This window comes from Salvelinus alpinus, chromosome 2, assembly GCF_045679555.1.
Source record: "Salvelinus alpinus chromosome 2, SLU_Salpinus.1, whole genome shotgun sequence".
NCBI classification, from domain to species: domain Eukaryota; kingdom Metazoa; phylum Chordata; class Actinopteri; order Salmoniformes; family Salmonidae; genus Salvelinus; species Salvelinus alpinus.
Genome location: NC_092087.1, coordinates 43,227,579 through 43,246,039, shown reverse-complemented (window position 1 = coordinate 43,246,039; position 18,461 = coordinate 43,227,579). Strand labels below are relative to the sequence as shown.

General features: G+C 40.9%; 1 protein-coding gene across 1 annotated transcript in view; it reads right to left on the bottom strand.

The window, feature by feature from the left end:
- Positions 1-658: 658 nt before the first annotated feature.
- The window catches only part of LOC139540834 (sodium- and chloride-dependent GABA transporter 2-like), a 23,567-nt gene continuing 5,764 nt past the window's right edge, over positions 659-18,461 (bottom strand). The window contains exons 2-9 of the mRNA XM_071344834.1: positions 16,329-16,432; positions 15,980-16,104; positions 15,690-15,802; positions 15,377-15,514; positions 14,935-15,037; positions 12,877-12,977; positions 2,157-2,327; positions 659-1,494 (exon numbers count right to left, since the gene is read on the bottom strand). Of these exons, the coding sequence (XP_071200935.1) occupies positions 1,333-1,494; positions 2,157-2,327; positions 12,877-12,977; positions 14,935-15,037; positions 15,377-15,514; positions 15,690-15,802; positions 15,980-16,104; positions 16,329-16,432 (1,017 nt within the window). The 3' untranslated portion in view covers positions 659-1,332. The remainder of the gene's footprint in view (positions 1,495-2,156; positions 2,328-12,876; positions 12,978-14,934; positions 15,038-15,376; positions 15,515-15,689; positions 15,803-15,979; positions 16,105-16,328; positions 16,433-18,461) is intronic.

The window sequence follows — 18,461 nt, the reverse complement described above, 5'->3', positions numbered from 1 at the left end:
GAACTTTCCTTTTTACTTTATTAAAACACCGTCTCAAGTACTGCTGTGTCTGCCTCATCTTCTGGGATCTGCCGACTATTAGTGGCTCAGTTTGCTAAGTGACTGTTTCTCACACCGGAGACCCGAGTTTGTAACCGGGTCCTGACAATATCAGGCTGAATTCACCTCAGACACAATTGCGGGTGGGGTGTGCTCTGTGTTGGTTTAGCCTGAACTAATGATAACTGCTGTTAACTACTGGTCTTATCTGTAACTCATAGAAGGGCATTGCTTCTGTATTAGTCTTCTGCTCGGCTATAGAACACTGTCTGTACCCTCTGGGGAAAACGTATTTACAGTCAGTGGAATGACGATGTCTCTGTTCAATTACCTCAGGCTTATCTAGGTTCAGTTAGCCTTTTCTATGATCCTAGATCAGCACTTCTACTCAAGGACGCTTTATGAATACGGGCTCAGGTCTTAGATTAATGTTAATGTTAATGTTAATGTCTGAATATCGGAAGAGATTTCTGCAGCGAATTACACTTTTTATTTACAGTACTCCAAAGAATAAGGGTGGAAAAATGACATATAAGGTTTGATGATTTTATTGATATTGGCATCAAATCCTATCACAGTGTTTTACAGTGTTTCTACTATATAAGCATCAATACAATCCCCTCTCGTTAACCATCAATATATTTTCACAAATGTCATACTTCACAAAGTCTTAAGAAATGACATAGTAGTAAGTAGAAAAAAACGATATAAGATTATTAAACCCACCCAAATCAAAGATAAAATGTATCTTTAAAAAAATAGTTTGTTCAATTGTATATACTGACTCAGTTAACCAACCGGAACTAATAGCAGGAATGTCATGTTTTTGTTTCCACCATGTTGTGTGACAGGTGTTTGATCTATTCATCCATTACTCTGCCATGACCACAGTCCTGGTTAATTAAAGGACAACTGCAAAGGTCCATATTTTGTGCCGGACCTTACTCAATATGTTTTCTGGGTTTTCTGGGCCAAACAGAATGACCACATTTATTTTTTCACACCAAGACTTCCCAGAACCAGTGCTTCTACGTCTCATCAGCGCTACATACAGGAAATAGTGTGTGTTTTGGAAACACTTGCCCACATCGCCCTCCCAAGAAAAAGGCATGGGGTGGATTATGTTCTGTGCTATACTTTTCTAAGCCACTCAGACCAAGCGAAGGGTCACATAAGTCTCTGTTACACAACAGGAAGTATTTGTATTGTTTATGTCAGGACCTTGAGTGACTGGCTGGACCTGCTTATCTCTAGTCCTATAGGGATGGTGGCTGAGAGAGGGGGCCAGTGTCTCTACAGGGGGCCAGTGTCTCTGTCTAGGAGGTTGTGGCCCCAGGCTGGTATCTCCATGTCCCCCAGGGGTCTGTCCTGCTCTGACTGCTTGGCCAGGAGGGATTTCTTCTGGGCCTTGGTCATGGGGAGATCCTTTGACGGTGTGGTGAGGATGAACAGTCTCTGAGGAATCAATAAAGAGGACAGAGGAGCATTTCAAAGATAGACCACCAAAGAAATGAGACATACAATAACTGGTGATGTTTGCAGAACGTCTTCTTTTCTTAGTTGGTAGAAGAAACAACATCATCAGTGTGTATTGGGGAGTAAATGGGGTTTGGGTTATGGTTCTGATCATTCGATAAATAGATACATAGCTATCGATAACAACACAAGTGGTACCTGCCACCTTTTAAAAGATCTGAAGTTTGTAATTGATAGTGTGAAATTAACCATAACCTCTCATGACCATTGCTCCATCTTTGGAGGATGTACTCAAAGACTTAGCCTCTATCGTCGACCTACGTACCTAGCTATAACTAGGCTACCTATGATATGTTGCTTGATTTTTTGTTGCTTTTGGACCACTTTGAGATGCTTTTCTGTTTTGAAACTCCAGTGCTTGACTTGGGCTGAGACAGTTGCCGGTACTCATGTTTGGTACCGGTACTGTTTACATTTAGGTGCATGAGCTCCACAATACTTTTGAGATAATATTCTATAAGAGGAACAGGAGCTCAAGCTGTTAAACATTTTAGGTGCCGGTACTCAGCTCCAGAGAGCTCCTGCCCAAGTCAAGCAATGTGAAACTCTACAGAAACATAAAAAATGATGTCCCTATTTACCTGTCGCAGTGTACCAGGAGTGACGCTCACGATGTACACCATCCATAGAGGAACCATGAGGGTGGAGGAGAGAGTGAACCACCAGCCAACGGCAGAACCCCACCAAGGATACTGAAAGGTGTTGTTGAACTTCAGCGGAGTAAACTTTATCAAGGAGAAGACAAATGTAACCTAGAACAAAAGATATGGATGGAGATTGTATAATAAACACACATTTTCCGATAGCTTTGTACTAATTATAACATATTAGGGTAACAGTGACGGTTGAGACAGAGATGAACAAGATAAGGTTAATTAAGAACAAGGTTATTGTTTCTCCAGTACATTTAGGTCAGGCTTCTGGTGAAGCATTTATAATGGTCTAATATAAAGCATGAGCTGGCAGACACCTAATATGTTCCTTCTGTTGATGATGCTTATCATGCATTATAGTTGAAACAAAAGATGACATGTAACAAACATTTTATGAAATTGGAAACAATTAAATATACAGCACCAGTCAACATTTTCTACACACCTAATCATTCAAGGTCTTTTCTTTCTTTTTGCCGTTGTCTACATTGTAGAATAACAGTGAAGACATAAAAAACTATGAAATAACACATGAATTCAAGTAGTAACCAAAAAAGTGTTAAACAAATCTAAATATATATTTTTGGGATTCTTCAAAGTAGCCATTTGCCTTGATGACAGCTTTGCACACTCTTGGCATTCTCTCAACCAGCTTCTTGAGGTACAGTAGTCACCTGGAATGCATTTAAATTAAAAGGTGTGCCTTGTTAAAAGTTAATATGTGTAATTAATGCGTTTGAGCCAATCAGTTGTGTTGTGACAAGGTAGAGGGAGTTATACAGAACATAGCCCTATTTTGTGTTCCAAGATGGCATAGTAGTCAGACGTCCTTTGTCCTCGTCTTATCGTGTCCTGTGTATATATATATATTTACATATTTTCTTCGCATATCTTTTTATATATTTTTTTCTTCTAAAAACTCAACTTCAAAACACTCTCCTGCAACCCGCCTCATCAATAAAATAAAAAAAGTATTATTCACCTCAAATCTGAAATCCACAACAGAAGCTAGCCAGAAGTTAGCCAGAAGTATTCAGCTAACCACGGTTGGCGGTCATCAGCTATCCTTTAGGTCGAAAAGCTATCGCCAGTTTTGTACAACGCGACTCAGACCAGAGCATACGTACCTATTTTCTCTACATATACCCGGATTTCTACCGCAAGCTCTGGACATTTACACCTGGATCTTGCAGCTAGCTAGCTGCTATCCAAGTGACTATTGGCTAACGTCGGTCCCAGAGCAAACATCAATTATTCCGGAGCTAGCCAGCTGAAGAGTTCCATCAGCCACTCCTGGGCTATAATCACCTATTTTACTGCCGATGCGGAGCCCCCACCGGGCCTTCACGACTGGACTACCGACGTTATCTGCCCGAGGGAGTTATCCAACTGGCCCCTCCGTCGCGACGTAACCTGAATGCCCATCTGCGGCCTGCTAATCGTTAGCTGCTGTCGGCTGCTATCTGAATAGGTCTATCGGACAATTTTCTTTGGCCACTATAACTATAACTATTTTGCCAATTGGATTGGTCCCCTCTACCACATGGAACCCCACTAATCTACCGACGGAAACGCACAAGGTGGCTAAAAACAGACCTCCATCCTCTGCCAGCTTGCTACCCATGGCCTGGCTAGCTGTCTGAATCGCCGTGACCCCAACCAACCTCACTACTCACTGGACCCTTATGATCACTCGGCTACGAATGCCTCTCCTTAATGTCAATATGCCTTGTCCATTGCTGTTCTGGTTAGTGTTTATTGGCTCATTTCACTGTAGAGCCTCTAGCCCTGCTCACTGTACCTTATCCAAACTTTCAGTTCCACCACCCACACATGCGAAGACATCACCTGGTTTCAATGATGTTTCTAGAAACAATATCTCTCTCATCATCACTCAATGCCTAGGTTTACCTCCACTGTATTCACATCCTACCATACCTTTGTCTGTACATTATACCTTGAAGCTATTTTATCGCCCCCAGAAACCTGCTCCTTTTACTCTCTGTTCCAGACGTCCTAGACGACCAATTATCATAGCTTTTAGCCGTATCCTTATCTGACTCCTCCTCTGTTCCTCTGGTGTTGTAGAGGTGAATCCAGGCCCTGCAGTGCCTAGCTCCACTCCTATTCCCCAGGCGCTCTCTTTTGATGACTTCTGTAACCGTAATAGCCTTGGTTTCATGCATGTTAACATTAGAAGCCTCCTCCCTAAGTTTGTTTTATTCACTGCTTTAGCACACTCTGCCAACCCAGATGTCCTAGCCGTGTCTGAATCCTGGCTTAGGAAGACCACCAAAAACTCTGAAATCTCCATCCCTAACTACAACACTTTCAGACAAGATAGAACGGCCAAAGGGGGCGGTATTGCAATCTACTGCAGAGATAGCCTGCAGAGTTCTGTCCTACTATCCAGGTCTGTACCCAAACAATTTGAACTTCTTTAAAAAAAAATCCACCTCTCTAAAAACAGTCTCCCACCTTTGCCGCCTGCTATAGACCACCCTCTGCCCCCAGCTGTGCTCTGGACACCATATGTGAACTGATTGCCCCCCATCTATCTTCAGAGCTCGTGCTGCTAGGTGACTTAAACTGGGACATCTCTGGGATAGGTGGCAGTATTTTCACGTCCGGATGAAAAGCGTGTCCAAAGTAAACTGCCTGCTACTCAGGCCCAGAACCTAAGATATGCATATAATTAGTAGATTTGGATAGAAAACACTCTGAAGTTTATAAAACTGTTTGAATCATGTCTGTGAGTATAACAGAACTTATTTGGCAGGCGAAACCCCAAGGACAAACCATTCAGACTTTTTCTTTGAGGTCACTCAATGGTTTTCATTGGGAATCCAGATTTCTGCCTCATTGCCTGCATCCGTAATGGGTCAGCGGTCAAACAACCTCCACTCATCACTGTCAAACGCTCCCTGAAACATTTCAGCGAGCAGGACTTTCTAATCGACCTGGCCCAGGTATCCTGGAAGGATATTGACCTCATCCCATCAGTAGAGGATGCCTGGTAATTTAAGAAAATGCCTTCCTCACCATCTTAAATAAGCATGCCCCATTCAAGAAATGTATAACAAGGAACAGATATAGCCCTTGGTTCTCTCCAGACCTGACTGCCATTAACTTCTTATGGCTGGGGGCAGAATTGAGTAGCTTGGATGAATAAGGTGCCCAGAGTAAACTGCCTGCTACTCATGCCCAGTTGCTAATATATGCATAGTATTAGTATATTTGGATAAGAAACACTCGGAAGTTTCTAAAACTGTATGAATGATGTCTGTGAGTATAACATAACTCATATGGCAGGCAAAAACCTGAGAAAAAACCAACCAGGAAGTGGAAATCTGAGTTTTGTAGGTTTACAACTCATTGCCTATCGAAGATACAGTGGGATATTGGTCATATTGCACTTCCTAGGGCTTCCACTAGATGTCAACAGTCTTTAGAACCTTGTTTGATGCTTCTACTGTGAAGGAGGGGGGAATGAGGGCTGAATGAGTCAGGGGTCTGGCAGAGGGCCACGAGCGCACTCATGTGAAAGTTAGTTCTGTTCCATTGCATTTCTGAAGACAAAGGAATTTTCTGGTTGGAACATTATTGAAGATTTATGTTAAAAACATCTTAAAGATTGATTCTCTACTTCGTTTGACATGTTTCTACGAACTGTAATATGACTTTTCGTCTGAACTTTTGCATGTACTTGCCCGCGCGTCGTGAGTTTGGATTGTGTACTGAACGCGCGAACAAAAAGGAGGTATTTGGACATAAATTATGGACTTTATGGAACAATCAAACATTTATTGTGGAACTGGGATTCCTGGGAGTGCATTCTGATGAAGATCATCAAAGGTAAGTGAATATTTATAATGCTATTCTGACATCTGTTGACTCCACAACATGGCGGATATCTTTATGGTTGTTTTGGGCTCTGAGCGCTGTACTCAGATTATAGCATGGTGTGCTTTTTCCATAAAGTTAAAAAAAAATCTGACATAGCGGTTGCATTAAGGAGAAGTTGATCTAAAGTTCCATGCATAACACTTGTATTTTCATCAACATTTATGATGAGTATTGATGTGGCTCTCTGCAAAATCACCAGATGTTATGAAGCAAAACATTACTGAACGTAACGCGCCAATGTAAACTGAGATTTTTGGATATAAATATGAACTTTATCGAACAAAACATACATGTATTGTGTAACATGAAGTCCTATGAGTGTCATCTGATGAAGATCATCAAAGGTTAGTGATTAATTTTATCTCTATTTCTGCTTTTTGTTACTCCTCTCTTTGGCTGGAAAATGGCTGTGTTTTTCTGTGAATAGGTGCTGACCTAACATAATGATATGTTGTGCTTTCGTCGTAAAGCCTTTTTGAAATCGGACACTGTGGTGGGATTAACAACAAGTTTATCTTTAAAATGGTGTAAAATACATGTATGTCTGAGGAATTTTAATTATGAGATTTCTGTTGTTTTGAATTTGGCGCCCTGCACTTTCACTGGCTGTTGTCATATCGATCCCGTTAACGAGATCGCAGCCATAAGAAGTTTAACCAACACAAAAACATCCTTTGACGTTCTGCATTAGCATCGAACAGCCCCCGTGATATGTAACTTTACAGGGAAGTTAGAAACCAATATACACAGGCAGTTAGAGATGCCAAGGCTAGCTTTTTCAAACAGAAATTTGCTTCCTGCAACACAAACTCAAAAAAGTTCTGGGACACTGTAAAGTCCATGGAGAATAAGAGCACCTCCTCCCAGCTGCCCACTGCACTGAGGATAGGAAACTCTGTCACCACAGATAAATCTACTATAATTGAGAATTTCAATAAGCACTTTTCTACGGCTGGCCATGCTTTCCACCTGGCTACCCCTACCCCGGTCAACAGCACTGCACCCCCCACAGCAACTCGCCCAAGCCTTCCCCATTTCTCCTTCTCCCAAATCCTGTCAGCTGATGTTCTGAAAGAGCTGCAAAATCTGGACCCCTACAAATCAGCTGGGCTAGACAATCTGGACCCTTTCTTTCTAAAATTATCTGCCAAAATTGTTGCAACCCCTATTACTAACCTGTTCAACCTCTCTTTCGTGTCGTCTAAGATTCCTAAAGGGACACTCTTGACCCAAACTGCCACAGACCTACAGTATATCTATCTTAGCCTTTCTAAGGTCAGATTACCGACCATTTTGAATCCCACCGCACCTTCTCCGCTATGCAATCTGGTTTCAGAGCTGGTCATGGGTGCACCTCAGCCACGCTCAAGGTCCTAAACGATATCTTAACCGCCATCGATAAGAAACAATACTGTGCAGCCGTATTCATTGACCTGGCCAAGGCTTTCGACTCTGTCAATCACCACATCCTCATCGGCAGACTCGATAGCCTTGGTTTCTCAAATGATTGCCTTGCCTGGTTCACCCGATAGAGTTCAGTGTGTCAAATCGGAGGGCCTGTTGTCCGGGCCTCTGGCAGTCTCTATGGGGGTGCCACAGGGTTCAATTCTTGGGCCGACTCTCTTCTCTGTATACATCAATGATGTCGCTCTTGCTGCTGGTGAGTCTCTGATCCACCTCTACGCAGACGACACCATTCTGTATACTTCTGGCCCTTCTTTGAACACTGTGTTAACAACCCTCCAGACGAGCTTCAATGCCATACAACTCTCCTTCCGTGGCCTCCAACTGCTCTTAAATACAAGTGAAACTAAATGCATGCTCTTCAACCGATCGCTGCATGCACCTGCCCGCCCGTCCAGCATCACTACTCTGGACGGTTCTGACGGTTCCAGACTCACATCAAACATCTCCAATCCAAAAGTTAAATCTAGAATTGGCTTCCTATTTCGCAACCAAGCATCCTTCACTCATGCTGCCAAATATACCCTCGTAAAACTGACAATCCTACCAATCCTCGAATTCGGCGATGTAATTTACAAAATAGCCTCCAAAACCCTACTCAATAAATTGGATGCAGTCTATCACAGTGCCATCCGTTTTGTCACCACAGCCCCATATACTACCCACCACTGCAACCTGTACGCTCTCGTTGGCTGGCCCTCGCTTCATACTCGTCGCCAAACCCACTGGCTCCAGGTCATCTACAAGACCCTGCTAGGTAAAGTCCCCCCTTATCTCAGCTCGCTGGTCACCATAGCAGCACCCACCTGTAGCACACGCTCCAGCAGGTATATCTCTCAGGTCACCCCTAAGCCAATTCCTCCTTTGGCCGCCTCTCCTTCCAGTTCTCTGCTGCCAATGACTGGAACGAACTACAAAAATCTCTGAAACTGGAAACACTTATCTCCCTCACTAGCTTTAAGCACCAGCTGTCAGAGCAGCTCACAGATTACTGCACCTGTACATAGCCAATCTATAATTTAGCCCAAACAACTACCTCTTCCCCTACTGTATTTATTTATTTATTTTTCTCCTTTGCACCCCGATATTTCTATTTCTACTTTGCACATTCTTCCACTGCAAATCTACCATTCCAGTGTTTTACTTGCTATATTGTATTTAATTCGCCATCTTGGCCTTTTTTGCCTTTACCTCCCTTATCTCACCTCATTTGCTCACATTGTATATATACTTATTTTTCTACTGTATTATTGACTGTATGTTTGTTTTACTCCATGTGTAACTCTGTGTTGTTGTATGTGTCGAACCGCTTTGCTTTAACTTGGCCAGGTTGCAATTGTAAATGAGAACTTATTCTCAACTTGCCTACCTGGTTAAATAAAGGTGAAATAAAATAAATAAAACAATTTGGTAAAGACCAGGTCCATACGATAGCAAGAACAGCTCAAATAAGCAAAGAGAAATGACAGTCGATCATTACTTTAACTTCATAAGGGTAGGGGGCAGCATTCGGAATTTTGGATGAAATGCATGCCCAAATTAAACTTCTGCTTCTCGGGCCCAGAAGATATGTTATGCATATAGCTGGTAGATTTGGATAGAAAACACTCTAAAGTTTCCAAAATAGTGTCTGTGAGTATAACATAACTGATTTGGCAGGCGAAAACCTGAGAAAAATCCATTCAGGAAGTCTTTTTTTGGGGGGTTTTGTAGTTTTCTATTCAATGCCATTACAGTATCCATTGACTTAGGACTCCGATTGCAGTTCCCATGCCTTCCACTAGATGTCAACAGTCTTTAGAAATAGTTTCAGGCTTGTATTCTGAAAAATGAGGGAATAAGAGCATTCGGAATGATTGGACCCTAAAGTGTCGCAGGGCTTTTTCATGCGCGCGACAGAGAGATAGCAATTCTTGTTTACCTTTTAAATTGACGACGTTATTGTCCGGTTGAAATATTATAGATTATTTAGGCTAAAAACAACCTGAGGATTGAATATAAACAATGTTTGACATGTTTCTATAAACTTTACGGATACAATTTGGATTTTTTTGTCTTCCTGTTTTGACTGCGTTTGAGCCTCTGGATTACTGAAGAAAACGCGCAAACAAAACGGAGGTTTTTGTATATAAAGAGACTTTATCGAACAAAAGGAACATTTATTGAGTAAATGAATGTCTGCTGAGTGCAACCATATGAAGATCATCAAAGGTAAGGGATTAATTTTATCTCTATTTCTGACTCTGTTCTACTTGGCTGGTTACTGTTTGTAATGATTTGTCTAGTGGGCTATGTTCTCAAATAATCGTAAGGTGTGCTTTCGCCGTAAAGCATTTTTTAAATCGGACACCGTGGTTGGATTCACAAGAAGTTAATCTTTAAACCTATGTAAAATATTTTGTTTTCTGAATTTTTATAATGAGTATTTCTGTATTTGAATTTGGCGCCCAGCAGTTTCACTGGCTGTTAGGTGGGACACTAACGTCCCACATACCCAAGAGAGGTTAAGACATGAAGATCAGACAATGCAGAACATTTCAAGAACTTTGATAGTTTCTTCGAGTGCAGTTGCAAAAAACATGCAGTTGCAAAAAAGTGCTATGATGAAACTGGCTCTCATGAGGACCTCCACAGGAAAGGAAGGCCCAGAGTTACCACTGCTGCAGAGGTCAAGTTCATTAGAGTTAACTGCAATAAATGCTTCATAAAAATAAATGCTTCATAGAGTTCAATTAACCTTTTGTCAATATGGGGGCGCTGTTTTCACTTTGTAAAAAATCGTTCCCAAATTAAACTGCCTCGTACTCAATTCTTGCTCGTACAATATGCATATTATTTTTACTATTGGATAGAAAACACTCTCTAGTTTCTAAAACTGTTTGAATTATATCTGTGAGTAAAACAGAACTCATTTTGCAGCAAACTTCCTGTCAGGGAGTGAGAAATCTGAAATCGAGGGCTCTGTTCCAGGGTCAGTTTATTAATTTCCATGGAATCTATGGGTCTACATGCACTGCATACGCCTTCCACTGGATGTCAGTAGGCAGTGAGAGTTGGAATGGGGTGTCTAGCTAGATCTGAGGCCGAACAAGACGTCTTGGAACGGAAGGTCTGGTCTTTTCACCGTTCGTCTTGGCGCGAGACAGACCTCAGGATTGCGTTCTGAAAAGCTGTCGTTATAGGCGTTAGATATATCCGGCTCTGATTTTATTCGATATATGTGTTAAAAACATCATAAACTAGTTATATTAAACCGACTTATAGCAGTTTATATCAGTTGATTGCGATTTTCTGGAATTTCTTTGTCTTGCGTTATGGTGCGTTGGACACTGCTGCGCCACATGGCTAGCGTTGGCTGCTAATTCTACAGATGAAGAGGGCATTCTACAACCAAACAACGATTATTCTGGACAAAGGACAACTTGTACAAGATTCTGATGGAAGCTCATCAAATAGTAGGAACCATTTATGATATTATTTCGTATTTCTGTCGAAAAATGTTTAGACTATATTCCGCCCAGATTTCGGGCGCTGTTTCGCTATAACGTAAGCTGTATGTCGTAATAAGGTTATTTAAACAAATCTAACACAGCGGTTGCATTAAGAACTAGTGTATCTTTCATTTGCTGTCCAACCTGTATTTTTTAGTAAAGTATATGATTAGTTATTTGATTAGATGATGTGAGTGTCAGAAATATATCCGGATTATTTTGGGCAGTTTGGCTAGTATTCACATTGTTCAACCACGAATTGTACCGCTAAATATGCACATTTTCGAACAAACCATATATGTATTGTGTAATATGATGTTATAGGACTGTCATCCGATGAAGTTTGAGAAGGTTAGTGAAAAAATGTATATCTTTTGCTGGTTTATTCGCTATCGCTAACGTGCATGAATCAATGCTGTTGGGTGGATGGCTATTGTAGTAAGCTAATATAATGCTATATTGTGTTTTCCCTGTAAAACATTTTAAAAATCGGAAATGATGGCTGGATTCACAAGATGTGTATCTTTCATCTGGTGTCTTGGACTTGTGATTTCATGATATTTAGACGCTAGTATTTACTTGTGGCGCTATGCTAGGCTATGCTAGTCAGCTTTTTTACTGATGAGGGTGCTCCCGGATCCGGGATGGTGACTCGTGAGAAGTTAACAGACACATCTCAACATCAACTGTTCAGAGGAGACTGCGTGAATCAGGCCTTCATGGTCAAATGCTGCAAGGAAACCAATACTAAAGGACACCAATATTAAGAAGAGACTTGATTGGGCCAAGAAACACGAGTAATGGACATTAGACCAGTGGAAATCTGTCCTTTGGTCTGATGAGTCCAAGTTTGAGATTTTTGTTTCCAACCGCTGTGTCTTTGTGAGATGCAGAGTAGGTGAATGGATGATCTCCGCATGTGTGGTTCCCACCATGAAGCATGGAGAAGGAGGTGTGATGGTGTGGGGGGGGGCTTGGAAAAGCATTCCTCATGAAGCTGGTTGAGAGAATGCCTAGAGTGTGCAAAGCTGTCATCAAGGCAACGGGTGGTTACTTTGAAGAATCTAAGATCAAAAATATATTTAGATTTGTTTTACACTTTTTTGGTTACTACATGATTCCATGTGTTTTTTCATAGTTGAGATGTCTTCACTATTATTCTACAACGTAGAAAATAGTAAAAATAAAGAAAAACCCTTGAATGAGTAGGTGTGTCAAAACTTTTGTTTGTTACTGTATATGTGAAACTAAATTAAACAGTAATGTATGTTAATGTTAATCCTATGCTAGTGCTAATGATAACAACAGCCTAATATATTCAATATGGTGTAAACTATTATCTTCTAAATATTTCACTCAATTCATTCTAATCAACCTAATAATTATGACACACCCCTCTCTAGTCATTTGTTTGCACTAATTGCACTGTTTTGTCTACATAACCTGGTTCAAGCATTCATGACATTACCCTGAAGAAGGAACAGTGATGCCGATAGGTTGGTGATTTACCCAATAAATTACGGTGAGTTTATACATAGAGTGTGTGACTCTCTTTAAAAAAAATATATAAGCATTTATAATAAACAAAGTTAGGATTATGTACTTTACATAGGTTACACATAGGCATCCATTTGATTTCTATTTCTCTGTATTACCAACTAAACTTTTGGTTTTCTGTAAATCACTTGTGTTACTGTGACATCAACGTCATGTTTACTATAACTACAATTGGAAAAATAACAAATGAATATGCTGTTGACAGTGGGGTGTCAAGAAATAAAACTTACAGTGCAGATGACTGGAGTGAAATACTTTAAACAGTACTTAATGATGGGTAATGGTCGATAACCGATCATGTCTTCCATATTATCGTACAGACGGTCTGCACCTGTGGAGTAAACATATCAACAGGGACTCAAAATAACAGCAGTCAATAAAAGGGTTTGGTCAGTTGGTCTGTCAAATACCCAGTTGGTCTGTCAAATACCCAGGTAAACATTCTAAAACCACTAAGTGACAGACAGGTTTAAACAATTGCAGATTAGAAAACCTGGAAAGCAGCTCTAACCAGGGTTTCCCAAACTCGGTCCTGGGCCCCCAACAGCTGATTCAAATAACCAACTCATCATCAAGCTTTTATTATTTGATTCAGTTGTGTAGTGTTATGGCAAAAAACAAAACATCGGTGAGTATACGTGACAGTACCCCCTCCCAGAACGCGCGGCTTCAGTCGCAGGACGCTGACCAAAGGGACGATCCCATGGACCAGGAGCGGACCGATCGTCTCTGCTGAGACACGGGAACCTGTCGAGCCGGCTGAGTTATGGGAGCCTGCCGAACCTTCCGAATCTTGTGAACCCAGCAGTTCACTGGTCACGATGGCTACACCCACCCGTAGCACGCGCTCCAGCAGGTGTATCTCACTGATCATCCCTAAAGCCAAAACCTCATTTGGACGCCTTTCCTTCCAGTTCTCTGCTGCCTGCGACTGGAACGAATTGCAAAAATCTCTGAAGTTGGAGACTTTTATCTCCCTCAACAACTTAAAAAATCTGCTATCCAAGCAGCTAACCGATCGCTGCAGCTGTACATAGTCCATCTGTAAACTACCCACCCAATTTACCTACCTCACCCCCATACTGCTTTTATTTATTTACTTTTCTGCTCTTTTGCACACCAGTATCTCTTCTTGCACATGATCATCTGATGATTTATCACTCCAGTGTTAATCTGCTAAATTGTAATTATTCGATTTATTGCCTACCTCATGCCTTTTGCACACATTGTATATAGATTCTCTTTTTTTTCTACCATGTTATTGACTTGTTTATTGTTTACTCCATGTGTAACTCTGTGTTGTTGTCTGTTCACACTACTATGCTTTATCTTGGCCAGGTCGCAGTTGCAAATGAGAACTTGTTCTCAACTAGCCTACCTGGTTAAATAAAGGTGAAATAAAAAAATAAAAAAATTGTGTGATTGGATTGCATATAGAACCTTATAGCACCAAGTTAAAAGGTGTTTGCATAGATAGAACTTCCAATTTTTCATTTTGTCATTGTAAATGGACTTTTTCAAAAATCTGACACATCTCACACGTAAAGGACCACCTAAAGAGCAACTCTATGTGAATAACACATTTTTGACCAACATGTCAGAACCTTATAATCCCAAAGTAACGAGGTGTCGTTTCACATCAATGTCCAAAGTGGCAATGTCTGCCAGAGGAACAACTTGGATAATGCCATAATCACCTTGAACAGAAACATCCTGAGGGAAGCTGACCTGCAATTAGGTTTTCTGTGATTGATTATCTGTGATTGATGGAATGGGGGCATGCAGGGTCTTTTACAGCTCCTTGTTATCAGGGATCCTTAGGAAGTTCCTACTCCATTGAAGTTGACATTTAAAATGGTTAAGGTCAGGGTGAGGGTAAGGGAGGGATTAAGGTTAGGGTTTAAGGTATGGACGTCCCAAGGATCCCTGATAGCACTGACCATATTTTACTATTATCTTTTCATAACACCTACAATGATAGTGGTAACACTTAATAATAACTTACAAGAAAATGCCTTCATAAATGTTTGTAATATAATACAAGGTTTAGATAGCTGGATAGACTAACTTACCCAGCAAACTATAACATGGTAGCTGACATGGGCTAATTGGGTGACTGTCAGTGACTGACATAACAAGAGGAAAACTGCGGATGCACTACCACGTTTCAAAATGTCACATTGTGTATTCTACTATGTTAACTAACAGTAAGTTGAGACCCCGACTGACATCGAACAAAAGTGGTTGCGGGCCCTAAGCGACACTGGGAGTAGGCCGGGCTAACTCACCATAAACCCAGCTGATACACACTGACTGTAGTATAGCGAAGAGAAGCAGAGTCATCCCACTGCAGGCATAGTAATCAAACAGCTGGAAGATATACAGGCCTCCCTGCAAATAGAGGGGTAGAAAGAGAAAGAAAGTATAAGGTCTTACTGAGCACAACAATAAGACTATAATCTATCTCCAGAGTCTACAAAACACTCAGACAATGATCGTAGGTGTGTCCAGCAGCCCAATCGCTTACGGAATAAGTGGAATCAACCAACAATTCTGCGGAACGAGGAGGTATGTTGAAACACAGGGATATGTTGAAACAGATCACTTGGGAGGTAGATTATTGATCATATATCTCGTTACTGTCATGATTGATCTAATAACGATGGCCTTGAAATTATATATTGTATATCCTATATCCTTATAGAATGGTGACTTCAAATGACCTCTCACCTCTGTGACCATGACCAGGCCGATGAAGAAGCTACCCGCACTGATGATGATGAGGAGGATTTTACGCCGATGGCCAACCAGGAAGAAGGAGGGATTCATGTCTGAGATAGCTGTCATCAAAGACTCCAGAGCTACAAACTGAAGGAGAGATGATGGGGAAGGTCAGTGGAAACTCTGTTCTTTGAAATACTAGCTACTCCTTCACAGTTTCACATCCATTAGTTTAGTGATGATTGTAGCATCTATCGTAGGTTATGTAATTATCCTTCACTAAGGAAATATTCCGTAGACCTTCAGGACCACTCTAACACACCTCACTGTCTAACCCCAGTAGGATTATCATGATGAAGAATAAGATGGCCCAAAGCTGGGGTAATGGCATCATGGCCACGGCACGAGGGTAGGCGATGAATGCGAGGCCAGGACCTGTATGCAGCAACACAGGTAAACCCATTACTGAACTCTCAGAGGCAGAGGGAATAGTTAGATCCCTGAAATGCTAAGACACCTGTCTTGTAACAAACCAGAACTTACAATGGTATGTTAATTTGTTTGTTTGTGCATTTGTAAATTTGTTTATTCATTCATTCATATCTCACTTACCTGATTCGGCCACGGTTGAGATGTCTGTCCCTTGTTCATGAGCCATGAAGCCCAGAACAGAGAAGATCGCAAAACCGGCCACAAAGCTGGTTCCACTGTTCAACAGACACAGGTACACACAGTCCCTAAAAAGAGATTCACTTCCCTGTTAGTCACAACACGAAGGCATCCAAATGACCTACAATATGGAGATCATCAAACTTTCCAGATGCCCTACCATTTCTGCAACCCAACCTCCAAAGAATTATGTGCACAGGGGAAGTTTTTGCAGGCAAGAAAAAACGTTCTGCCAACACATTTTATCTTGCAAGGCACATTTACTGTTTGTGTACATAATTCTTCCACTCACTTGTAACAGTTGTTGTTATATTTGTTGTAGCTGCCAAGAGCAGTCAGGCAGCCGAGGCAGATAGCATAGGAAAATAAGATTTGTGTTCCAGCATCCATCCACACCTGTGAGACACACCAGAGAGAGACACAATAGTCTTCATAGTTTCACAATTACGATACACTAGTCTCATCCCAGGGTATTAGAGGTTAATTCAAATGGTTACTATTTTGACCTTGTACATTTGCAAGAAAAAGTAAGTGAACCCTTTGGAATTACCTGGATTTCTGCATAAATTGGTCATCATTTTTTATCTGATCTTCATCTAATTCACAACAATAGACAAACATAGTGTGCTTAAATTAATAACACACAAATTATTGTATTTTTCTTGTCTATATTGAAAACATAATTTAAACATTCACAGTGTAGGTTGGAAAAAGTAGATGAACCCCTAGGCTAATGACTTCTCCAAAGGTGAATTGGAGTCAGTAGTCAGCTAACCTTGTGTCCAATCAATGAGACTAGATTGGAGATGTTGGTTCAAGCTGCCTTGCCCTATAAAAAACACTCACAAGATGTGAGTTTGCTATTCACAAGAAGCATTGCCTGATGTGAACCATGCCTTGAACAAAAGAGATCTCAGAAGACCTAATATTAAGAATTGTTGACTTGTATAAAGCTGGAAAGGGTTACAAAAGCCTAGATGTGCATTAGTCCACAGTGTCCTAACGTTGCCTGCTTGGGTATAGCAAGCCCCATCCCCCTCTCCCTGCCTCTCCCTGCCCCTTCAACCCATGCTGTGGTCACAGAGAGACGTCGTAAATTCCTGAGAATCTCCTCATGGCCAAACAGTATTAGAGAGAGGGTAAACTTTCAGGACAAAGGGTTTTCTTCCACCTCACAGAACTTGAGGTACGAACGGATTTCATGTTCCGGAAAAAGTATAAAAGATCGGTGAAGAGTCCAGCTATTAACATGTCCGTTTGTCCCAATGTGGGATACTCATGGGAGACTGTGTGGCTACATTACCATACCGCTGTTTGTATAATAACCTCAGATATGAGGTTTACATTTGTTTGTTGTATAAAATGAATGAGTGAGTATGATACTGTTTGTATAATTGTGTAATATGATTTTGGACTGTTTAATGAAGAAAAATACAAATCCCTTTTGATTTGAACTAAATCCAAGGACCGCCCCTGAGCCCAGTTAGGGTCAGACATCCTGGGACAGCCCCTCTCTGCTATCCGAATAAAAGCGCAACTCTGAGAAATTATCAACAGACCATGTTTTTTTCCATAGGAGGAGAACGAAGGTTAATAAGTACCATTGCTGAATCTTTAACCATACCACGTGGTTAAACTCTTAGACGAATAAGAACAAGTCTTTGATATTGACTACTAGTCTGCAGCTAGGAATTCGGTATCATTGAGTGCGAAGAAAGACAACCGCCGAAACATCCATTCTACAACGAATGTCACTCTGAACTATCCACAATAACCAAGATAGAAAGACGGACCAAACTCTCCAACAAAAACGAACTTCTCTCCAACGATCAAGACGACACACCGAGCGTAAATATATATATATTGATTGCAATTGTTCCCGAATGAGTGAGCGTTCATGTGTAAAGGATTAGCATGTCAATTGTTATAATTATGGACTCTGTAGTGACTTCCTAGTCTAACCCAATTTTTCCCTTTGTCTAACAAGCCGCCATGCCGGTTCAGCCCACTAGGGCATATTTCTCCCATTTCATGTAACCATTTTAAGTTTGTTTGTTTGTTTGTGCATTTCTGTGAATTACTTAGTTAGTAATAAATAAATGATTTAAGACAATTGATGTATGGATGACTCATAGTGAAGACTGGGTTCGTGCAGATAACCAACAATTTACGACGTTTGGAATGAGACTAACGTGAGGTAAAAATAAATAAATCATTAATCAGATATGAAAATATCTGAAAGGTTATATTGGGAAATTATAACTTTGTAATCTGAATACTTTCCCTGGTGCCCTCGAATTCATAGTTAATTAGTTACGTTATTAATCAGTTGATCGCGTAATAACTAATTACAGAGAATCTTTGATAAAAACTATAAGTATTCAATTTAATGATAGCAAAGACACGACAACGGTAAGACATATTG